At 38.4% G+C, this 11,096-nt stretch overlaps 1 protein-coding gene across 2 annotated transcripts in view; it reads left to right on the plus strand.

Moving 5' to 3' along the window:
* LOC120927338 (endothelin-2-like) overlaps positions 1 to 10,783 on the plus strand; it is a 30,190-nt gene extending 19,407 nt beyond the window's left edge. For both annotated transcript variants that reach the window (XM_040337934.1, XM_040337935.1), the window contains exon 5: positions 7,725 to 10,783. In XM_040337934.1, the coding sequence (XP_040193868.1) occupies positions 7,725 to 7,821 (97 nt within the window). In that variant the 3' untranslated portion in view covers positions 7,822 to 10,783. The remainder of the gene's footprint in view (positions 1 to 7,724) is intronic.
* Positions 10,784 to 11,096: the final 313 nt, after the last annotated feature.

Here is an 11,096-nt window from a genome sequence, read left to right on the forward strand (position 1 = left end):
TATGTTAATACATCATTCAGAAGGCATCAATATATTCCTGTAGTAAAAAAAAAGGGTAAAAAAGCACATGATGTACTTTGCATTGATGTGATATGAGGTAAACATTTCAAAGTGTAGCAACTAACTGCATAGGAGAGTGGGAAAGAAAATGACAAGAAAATACAATATAGTGTTGTATTATATTGTATGTAAAATAATTATTATTATATAAGATTAATATAGCACAAACAGTTTGCATAGCACTTTACAACGTTAGGGCAAATAGTACAGTTACAATTCAATTCAATACAGAGGGCCCTGCTGGATAGAGCTTACAATCTAAAAATAACCATAGTAACTGTTAATTGCAAGTGTGCAAGTGCGCATTTCAGCAAATACTACCATAGAACCTTCTTTACTTTGCCATTTACTCTCATGGTCTGCACAATTAGCTGCTGGACCCAAATTAAAAAGTTATGTGTTGTCCCCTTTATAAGTATTACTTGCTGTGAGTAGTTCAGGTGGTGTTGATAGCTACCATTGCATGCAATTCATGTTTTTCACAATATATATGGGATACTGTGAGAAATAACAGCTTACTACCCCACATTTTTTTCATGTTCCTTTTCATACCAGTGATCTTGGATGGCTTGTCTTTTTGAATGATTGATCCCTGAAGAACTAGTGTTCTGTTTAAACTTTCTCAGCTGTTAGGAATCATGTGTTGTTGTTCAGTCATTTATGCCCTGTACACACGACCGGTTTCCAGTCAGAATAAACTCCAACGTTTTTTACGACTTAGTTCCGACGGAATTCCACTCAAGCTGTCCTGCATACACACGGTCATACCAAATTCCGACCGTCAAGAACACTATGACGAACCGAGAAAAGTTTAATGCTTCTGAGCATGCGTGGTTTTTAGTCCGTCGAAATTGCATCCAGACGAACGGAAATTCTTTATATTTCGAATTTTTTATATCGGAAAAATTGAGAACATGTTCTCTATCTAATTCCGTCGGAAATTTCCGATGGAAAAAGTCACATGGGGCATACACACGGACGGAATATCCGATGAAAAACTTCCGTCGGAAATTCCGCTCGTATGTGTGCGGCATTAGTCATGTCCAACTCTTTGTGACCTCGTGGACCATAGCGCGGCATGCTTTTCTGTTCTCCACTGCCTCCCAGAGCTTGCTTAACTTCATGTTTATTGTTTCAATACTGCTATCTATCCATCTTGTTTTCTGCCCTTCTATTCTCCTTTTTCCTTCCATGTTTCCTAGCATCAGGGGCTTTTCCAATGAGTCCTCTCTTCACATTAGGTGGCCAAAGTTTTCGAGTTTCGGCTTCAGGAATCATTTGCAGACTTGCAAAACATATATGATCTGCCCACTTCATGAGAAAGTGAGATGGAGAAAATGTTCCCATAACCACTTTACAGCTGATATGGAAAGTTATCTACAAAGAGAACCAGTTTAAAAAAATATTTTACTAGTATCACACTCTAAAAGTGTTTCATGTGCCCCTGGGCAGATCATTCATGTAGGCGATGTAGGAATTACTTTGGCTCTTGCACACTTATATTGGTCGCAATCTCTTATTAACCCGTTTTCAGAGATCTGTTCAGTATTCTATTAGTTTATAAAATATGCTTTCTATGTTTAGTGCCAGTGCCAGCTTGAAGAAATCCTCTAATAAACTCTTATCACACATACTCACAGCTTTAAGATGCCTTTTGGCACTCAAATAGAAGCAAACAACTTTTCCATTCTAATTGAAACTTTACTGTCACATAAAAGATGTATTTTTTTTTTTTAAGGTATGATTTATTAGTTTTGACATAGAAACAAGAAACAACAGATGTCCTATCTTTATGCAATACATATAAAATAAAACAGCACAAAAATAGGGCATATTTTTACATTCCAAAAAAGGAAATGAACAAAAAGTATATTGCAAGTATATATTTTTTTCATAATACCTATAACCTATTGAGTAAGTAAACAATAAATCCAGTGATTAGTATAATTTTGTTGTCGACTCTTTCTTAACCACACAGCCCCTGGAGGTTTTACCCCAATTATGACCAGGCAATTTTTTGCGTTACGGCACTGTGTTACTGACAATTGCACGGTTGTGCGAGGCTGTACCCCAAAAATGTTTTTATGTTTTTTCTTTCCCACAAACAGAGCTTTATTTTGGTGGTCTTTAATCACCTCTGTGGTTTTTATTTTTTGCGCTATAAAAAAAGAGTGACAATTTTGTAAAAAATATTTTTTTTTTACTTTCTGCTATAAAACATATACAATAAAAATTAAAAAAAATCGAATTTCTTCATCAATTTAGGCCAATATGTATTCTGCTATATATTTTTGGTAAAGAAAGTCCCAATATGCATATATTGATTGGTTTGTGCAAAAGTTGTCTTGTCTACAAACTGTGGGATATTTTTTATGGCATGTTTATTTTTTTATTAGTAATGGCAGCAAACAGTGCATCAGGTAATTTATAAAAAGGAAGCACCTGGGGCTGGATTCAGATAGGTCAGCGGATCTTTATATCCGCGTAACCTATCTGAGTTACGTTACGCCACCGCAAGTTTTTGAGGCAAGTGCTTAATTCAGAAAGCACTTGCCTGTAAAGTTGCGGCGGCGTATCGTAAATCCCCCTGCGGAATTCAAATTCCGCGGCTAGGGGTTGTGTAAAATTTAAATCAGGCACGTCCCCGCGCCGAACGAACGGCGCATGCGCCGTCCGCTAAATTTCCCAGCGTGCATTGCTCCAAATTGACGTCGCTAGGACGTCATTGGTTTAGACGTGAACGTAAATTACGTCCATCCGTATTCGCGAACGACTTACGCAAACAACGTAAAAAATTAAAAATTCGACCAGGGAACGACGGCCATACTTAACATAGGAGACGCCGCATATAGCAGGGGTAGCTATCTGCCGGAAAAAGCCGAACGCAAATGACGTAAAAAGAAAGCGCCGGGCGGTCGTTCGTTTCTGAATCGGCGTAACTCCTCATTTGCATATTCCTCGCGTATACAAATGGAAGCGCCACCTAGCGGCCAGCATGAGATTGCAGCCTAAGATCCGACGTTGTAAGTCACTTACACCTGTCGGATCTTAGGGAGATCTATGCGGAACCTGATTCTATGAATCAGCCGCATAGATCCGACCAACGGAACTCAGAGATACGACGGCGTATCAGGAGATACGCCGTCGTATCTCTATCTGAATCTGGCCCCTGGTCAATAGTCTTTTTCAGGCACTCAGAGCTCTTCTAGTTTAGGACTTTGATTTTCTTTGCATAGAAAAAAAAGCAGAAGTAATTTTGTACCATTGTGCATTTCAAAGTTTACAAAGCATCACGATAAAGACCAGATTGTATTGCAAAATTTTGATAAGAAAAAAGGTCAACATTTAAATAAGTAATTGCAGCCCGAAAGGCATTCCCAGACCAAACAGAAAAATCTATCCAATTTGAACATTCTGAATAATTTTAAAGGTGTGTACTATACAAAATGGAAATATTTAAGCTGAATCAGGTCATCTTTAGAAGATAAAAATGAAGTAATATATGAGCCTAAAATATCCTTCCAGGCTTTCTCTGAAAGAGAAGGAAAATCGGTTTGCCATTGCTCTCTGGTTAGAGCAAGTAATTTAGTTGTGGCATATAATACAAGAATAGTATGTTGAGATCACTTTTTGGTGTACTGGGTTGAATAACAGACTTTGTAATTTAGACATATTTGCAGATGTCTAAAGCAAGCCTATCCAGTTGAACCAACAGAAAAAAAAAACATATACACTATCAAATACCCACACTTGATCCAGAGGAAGGCAAAAAAACACCAATTAAAACATGATCCAATTTGTTCAGTGTGGGAAGAAAAATTCTTCCTGACCCCCCAAGATGCAATTGGATATTTCCTGGATGAACTTTACCTATAAATATTAGTATCCAGGTATATTATGTGAATTTAGGTAAGAATCCAGGTCTTTCTTAAATCAATCATATATTATAATCTTTTTCAATGTCTATAAAATATTTAAACCCATTGTTGTATGGGTAGTGGAGATATTTGATACCTTAATGTGTTGGAGTTTAAAGGTTAACTGTGGGTTGTGCCATAGTGGGGTGTTTGGGATTTTGGGAGAATGTGTGGTGTCTGAATGCAATAATTGAACTCTGGATATGTTTAGAATTTTGAGAGATAACTTTAATAACCCTGTGCTTGTGATGGTGGCAAGGTGTTTTCTGTGCATATAATTGCACAAAAGTGCAGCTTCAGTAGTTGTGCGCAGCGTTATTAGAAGAGCTGTCACACATGCAAAAATTGGGACGCAAAGTAGCATGTTTACAGGTTTGGCAGATAGGGGTAGTCAAAAAGTGTCAAGTGAGATTTTATGGGAGGAAGGGTTATTCCACACAAAACAGCATAAGGTAAAGTAATGCCTCCTTTCCACCGAGCGGAACGGTTCGGGTCGGTACAGTTTGGGAGGGTTAGAATGGTCCAGCATATTCAGGTGAGCGTTTCCACTGCAAGTCAGACCGTCAGGGGCCATACAGGGTTTAGAAAACATGCCGCCAATCAGTGGAATGTATTGTAGCTCCGCCCTAACCGAACCGTACCATTTTCCCAGAATGGTGCTGTATGGTTCAGTTGTATGGGCCGCTTTCATATTGCAAACACTCAAAATAGTGTACTGTACCAAACCAACCCGAACTGATTCACTCAGTGGAAACGAGGCATAAATGACCTTGGCTTTTTTTGGACTGTATATCTGTGAGCTTGTAAATTAATACAGAAAGTGGGGTGAAAATATAATTTTAAATATATTTACATGTCCCATGAGGCTCAAAGATAGTCTTGACCATGTTTGGGTACAATATTTAATTGTTATCAAGGGATAAGGAATATTTGATAATCTAGTAGTTTAGTGGATTGAGTGGGCATGGGTCTCTAGAGGTCTATCCAAAAGATATATAGACTTCCTCCAGTTTACATGAAAACCAGAAATAGTCCAAAACCTTCTAAGAATTACATTCTATCAAATTATTATTATTTTTTTCAATCTTTTCAGAAAGGCTTTGGGATTATGATATAGGGGTTTAACCTATTGGAAAAAAGGAGTCTTTGAAATCAAATTTAGCCAGGACTTCCTGCATGTATGACCAGAGTTGATGACTCTGTAGGTATACAAAGACATTATGACCATGGAGCCCAATAAGAATGTGTGTAGCAGTAGCATGTAATGTGCTTAAACTGCTAAAAAGACTCCTCAGATTTATGATCAGATTTTATGATATCCGATACTACCTCATTCACTCACAGGACTAGAGCTAACATTTTATTGTCAGAGTTAATAAGGCAAATGTTAAAAAGGGAAAGGTGTGTAAAGGAATAACATTATAGAAACAATAAGTGCTTCAGTTAGTAATGGAGGAATACATCTCTTCTTGAAGGCATGATTGAACATTGTTAAAAGGTGAGGAATTAGACAATCCCTGAATTGACTACCACTTTTATGGGGGTCTAGCCAGATCCAGAATTTTGGTGCAGGGAAAAGTAGCTATTGCGGTGGCAATCCACTGAGGATACATGGGGCATCAAGGGCTATTTTTTGCTGTTGGGAAATCATCTTGTTCTATGGGGTATAATGGGCTTCTTATATTAAATATATTTAAAAGAAAACAAATGTATCTATAATGTGATCAGTTTATTATGTTTTTCTTGAAATTGATCCAGTCTCTTACTTTAGTACAGAAGTTTTTTTAGTTTGTCACTGTAAGATCAGGTCATACTTATTGGAGCTGTATTTCTACATCTAAAAAGTTTGAGGAGATAGAAAGTTTGTATATATTCAAATTCTGCACAGGTTTAGATTCCACCTAAGTAATTTTAAGTTTTGAAAGCATCTGAAACACACTGACCCCTTAGCAAAAGAGCCATGCCTTGAAAGGGTCCCATCTAATAGGAACCGTTGGTACAGAGCTGTTCAGTTGTCAATATTCTTAGATATCACCTAAACATTGAGGGGCAGATCCACAAAGAAAGTACGCCGGCGTATCTAGTGATACGCCGGCGTACTTTCAAATTTCCCACGTCATATCTTTGTTTTAAATCCTCAAAACAAGATACGACGGCATCTGGGTTAGATCCGACAGGCGTACGTCTTCGTACGCCTTCGGATCTTAGATGCAATTCTTCGGCGTCCGCTGGGTGGCGTTCCCGTCGTAATCTGCATCGAGTATGCAAATTAGCTATTTCCGACGATCCACAAACGTACGAGCGGCGGTCGCATTCTTTTACGTCGTTTCCGTTCTGCTTTTTTCGGCGTATAGTTAAAGCTGCTATTTGGTGGCATACGTAATGTTAAGTATGGCCGTCGTTCCCGTGTCGAATTTAATTTTTTTTATTTCGTTTGCGTAAGTCGTCCGTGAATGGGGCTGGACGTAATTTATGTCCACGTCAAAACAATGACGTCCTTGCGACGTCATTTAGCGCAATGTACGGCGGGAAATTTAGGGATGGCGCATTCGCAGTTCGTTCGGCGCGGGGACGCGCTTCATTTAAATGAAACACGCCCCCTACTCGCCGATTTGAATTACGCGCCGTTACGCTGCGAGAGATACACTACGCCGCCGTAACTTACGGCGCAAATTCTTTCTGGATTCAAAGCTTTGAAAAGTAAGTTACAGCGGGATAGCGTATCTCACATACGCTGCACCCATGCAATTGTACGTGAATCTGCCCCTGAATATTGATTTGTGGATCAGATACCCATAAAGGACTCATATGCCCTAGTTGATATTCACCCATAGTGCCACCACAATAGTCAGCATAAGTGAGGAATGGTCCGTGGTTGCTTTGGTAAATATCTGATCTCCTGCATGGATGAAGAACTTCCAGACAAACAAGGATCATGTCAATTCTAGAGAGGGTTTGATACTGTATGTTTTACATTAACAGAAATATTCTCAGACACCAATAAAACATCACAAAGCTTACTGTGAGAGGAAGGGGCACTTTACATTTTGCCTTGTTTTTTTGCATCTTCGGGAATGTTGCTGGTTCTAATCTGTTTTCAAAATGTACTAACAGTTATATTTAGCTATGTTTAATAAGGCAAAAAGTAATGTGGATGGTAAAGGACGATACAAACTAGACCATAGCCAGTTAACTACAGTACAAATTTTTTATTGTTCTGTCTGCTAGGTTTTGATGAATTTGATGACCATTCTTTCAATAAGATTTTTACAAAATGACTAGCAAGACAAGTTACATAATAAGTCGCCTGCTTTTGTTTACCCATGCTGCCTCACCTAAAGCTTAACTTTTACCTTCTGTACCTTCCCAGTTTACAAGCAGTAGAATGGCAAAATGCCACAAATTGGCTCTATAAAAATTGCAGAGATAAGATGCATAAACAAATATGAAATTAAATTCCTTTCGAAAGGATTTCAAGGACTTCAGTTTTGCTGATAGAAACTAAACAAAGTCTGCACTGTGGCTGTACACCAATGCTACACACAATTACTTGACTCAGAAGTCTTCCAAAGTATTCACTAATGATTCTTATCAATAACTAATCAGAGTGAATTGTAAAACACAACATATTTCTTGCAGACTCTTACAAGTGTGAGATACAACCATGGCTGACATTATTTGCTCTGTTGATTGAAGAATTTTAAAATAGTAATTTGGCATATTTTAATTCTCTTTCTTTTCCCACAGAGAAATCGCTGCATACAAGACTTCCAGCCGTCAAAGTTTATCCACTACTACTTCCAAACTTCCTTCATACTCAGTGTTTTGGAAAAGAAAGAGATAAAAGGAAAGAAAAGGGTTGATGCAGTAGAAAGAGAGATGGATGAGGAAAAAGATGTCTTACAAGGCTCTAAGAGTTGTCCCGACATCTTATAAAACCTCAAATCGCTCAGGGAGTCTTCACGTAGAAGACCAACTGTTCAGGCTGTTCAGCTAGTTATGAAGAATAATGGAACTTTTGGCTGTAAAGTGGTAGGAATGTGCAAACCTCTTCATTGATGGACTTGTCTATGGGTAAATGCACATTCAGGTATGAAATTCTCCAGCAGGAGCTCAAAAAGAAAACTGTCACTGGACTTGGAGACATTATCTTTTTATGGCTTTTTTTTGCCTGCAAGGTGTTCATTAAAACAGGAACAGACTACAGTTAGCATGTAGCTAAAGATCAGATATTAATAATGGGACTGATGAAGTGGCATCATTTTGTAAGGAGTAAAATGGCTTCTGCACATGATTCTACTACAGGCAACACACAAGATACTGAAAGGTTACTGTAAGGGTAAAATACACTAAAAACACTGTACAAGGTTCATGAATGTTCATGCTTCAGAAGAATTGTTTTTCTAAAAGATAAAAGTTCCAGTTTTTACCTACTATAAAAAAACCTTGAGTTCTGCTTTAAGACTATAACCAAAATAATGGATTCCTTTTGGAGCAAACATTTGTGTTGGGAACAGCATTATGTCCTCAATAGTAAATAATGTGAATATAACACCAAACATAAAAATGTATATGATACAGTAATTCAACATATAATCAAGCAGTATGTTAATGCCCCAACTGTACATAGTGATCTGTGCCACTCTAAAATATATCAGTTGTATGCTTCAAAATTGTATGCTCCACTTGTGATTTCTCAAACAGGCCCGTGGTGCCCCAATAACACACTAGGCTCACCAAATGGATAAGACCCCTTCTATTACCAAATTCGTCAAATGTGCTCATTAAGACCACAGGCTTCAATGTTTAGAGCCATCTTGTTACTCCTTCATCTGGGATACTTATGTACCTTATAAACCTGTTAGTATGTCTCAGAACATAAGCATCTAATGCATAAAGGAGAGGGAGGGGGAGCTCACATAGTGAATTACTATTTTATTTTTATTATGTATTAAATGTAAGGGATGTAAAATTACATCAATAACCCTTATAAAAACCAGACATCAAATATGGCCACAGTGTGCTCCAAGTAGAGGATATGACACCACCTGGAAGTTCCTCCCTACGTGTTCCGTCATCAACGTGCAACATCTTCATTAAGGTGTAATAACTGTTACCTAAAGTCCTGTTGTTCTTTAGAGTTTTAAATTTAGAAAGTAAACATGTCAATTAATGCTTAATTTCTATTTTGAAAAGGTAATTCAAGGATGTATTCTCCTTAAAATTAAATTTGGGGCAAGTAAGAGCTATTTTACCTGCCTTAGGATTTGTATTTCTATCCATCCAGTCCTGATATTTACGTAGTTCTCTAACATAGCACAGCTCTGTGTGGCAGGAGAAAAGACCTGTGTAGCACTTACCCCCAGAAGGGCTGCTGAGAATATGCCCAGGTTTTCCCAAATAGTACAGAGGCTGACAGTCTTATGCACACCAACAATTAAGGCTCAGTCTAGGGGAAGTCTTTTTATAATTTTATTGCTGAAGAACTTTAACAGGAGAGGGGTTTAGGGTCACAAGATACTGCAAAATGATTAGTAACAACACTAGGAGGACAAACCTCTCTCTAATCTTCCAAAAGCAGATTTTCTAGAGGGAGCAGGGATGGCCAGTGTATATAGGACCCCACCACAGCAGTCCATAAAACCACTTCTGGCACAAAATTTCCTTATAGCACTCACAAAACAATCAGTCACCAGCAAGGGAGAGTGATCGTCCACAGATAGATCCTACGTGAGGGAGATTAAGATCCTAAGATCTAGATCCTTCTCTAGACCCAGGACCTCAGTGCAGTGCCCTCCAGCACATGTAATCCTCAGGCAATCTTCTCCAGGCCCTTGGCCCAGCAGCTGCAGAGGCCTAAACTGCAGCTTGTTGTCTCAATAACTCTCTCCTATGACAAACCACCCCCACAGGATTGAAGGTATCATCCCACCCAAAACACTTTGAAGCCTTCAAGCTCCAGCCCCCGATCTGAGATTAGAAAACCCAAAGAACGATGACAAGCCAGTCTTCTCCACTCCGGAGCTTCGTGCTTTGCCTTACTGCAAATTCTGTGTGTTATCTGCCTATTCTCACACAGTGGTAGAGCCTAGCCCTGTCACACCAGGTTCACAAAGCAATGTAAAAGAGTCATGGTCTTAGTAAACTTCACACTTTTAATCAAATTTGTCTCAGTTGTGTAACACAAACGCTAAGCTGTAGGGGTCAGAGGGCACATTTTAGTTGCTTACTGTCTAACAGTTTATACCTGCTTAACCTTTTGAACTATGGGATTGTTGATAAGATATCTACAGTGAGGTGTATGGAGAGACATCTCCATCTGTTCCTAATAATAATGTATGTAATAGTAATTATCAGCATGAAAAGCTATCTAATCTGTCTTGTATTAGTTAACCAGACCATGCTCCTGATCCTGAAGGTGTGAAAATTGAAGTAAACCATAGACAAATATAGGAGCCACCATTGTTGACCTGTTTCTAAAAATGGCTTTTGTGCTAAACCTCCACATGCAATAGAGGTTACTGACCTTGAATTAACATGCTAATCTGGATAGTCATAACTCCTGATTTGCACACTTTGGGGTTTTTTGACGCAATTTTTTAAGTCACAGGACCAGCTTGCCTTGTACACAGCTAGCATATTCAGAACAAGAGATGACAGCAGTGTTTTCTTCTCCATTTCATGGTAGCTAGCATATTTCTTCCATTTCAAATTACAAGTGTAAGAACGATGGACTTGTTTACTACATATAGGTACGTCTGTGTTGACTGTAATAAATATACAATAAATAAAAATTCTGTAATTGTCGTGGTTGTTTTCTACTGATTGATGAGGGCAGCACTGTCATAAAACTGTTACAATTTATTTCCAGTCAATCTGAGGAATGCTGAGGAGTGACGTCAGGTGAGAGATTGTGCGTTTTTCTAAGCAAATGAGTCATTATTAAATGGGTGTGAAATAAGAAGGCTACTGTACCTTTTGACCATAATTATTTTACAGACAAATATGAAACAAATTCTTGTTTGTGGTACTTTTAAGCAGACCTGTACTGTGTTAGCTGTCGATTAATGCAGAATGTTTGGAGCTTAAACTACATACTTTAATGGCCAACCTAAGGTA

Source organism: Rana temporaria, chromosome 2, assembly GCF_905171775.1.
Source record: "Rana temporaria chromosome 2, aRanTem1.1, whole genome shotgun sequence".
NCBI lineage: Eukaryota > Metazoa > Chordata > Amphibia > Anura > Ranidae > Rana > Rana temporaria.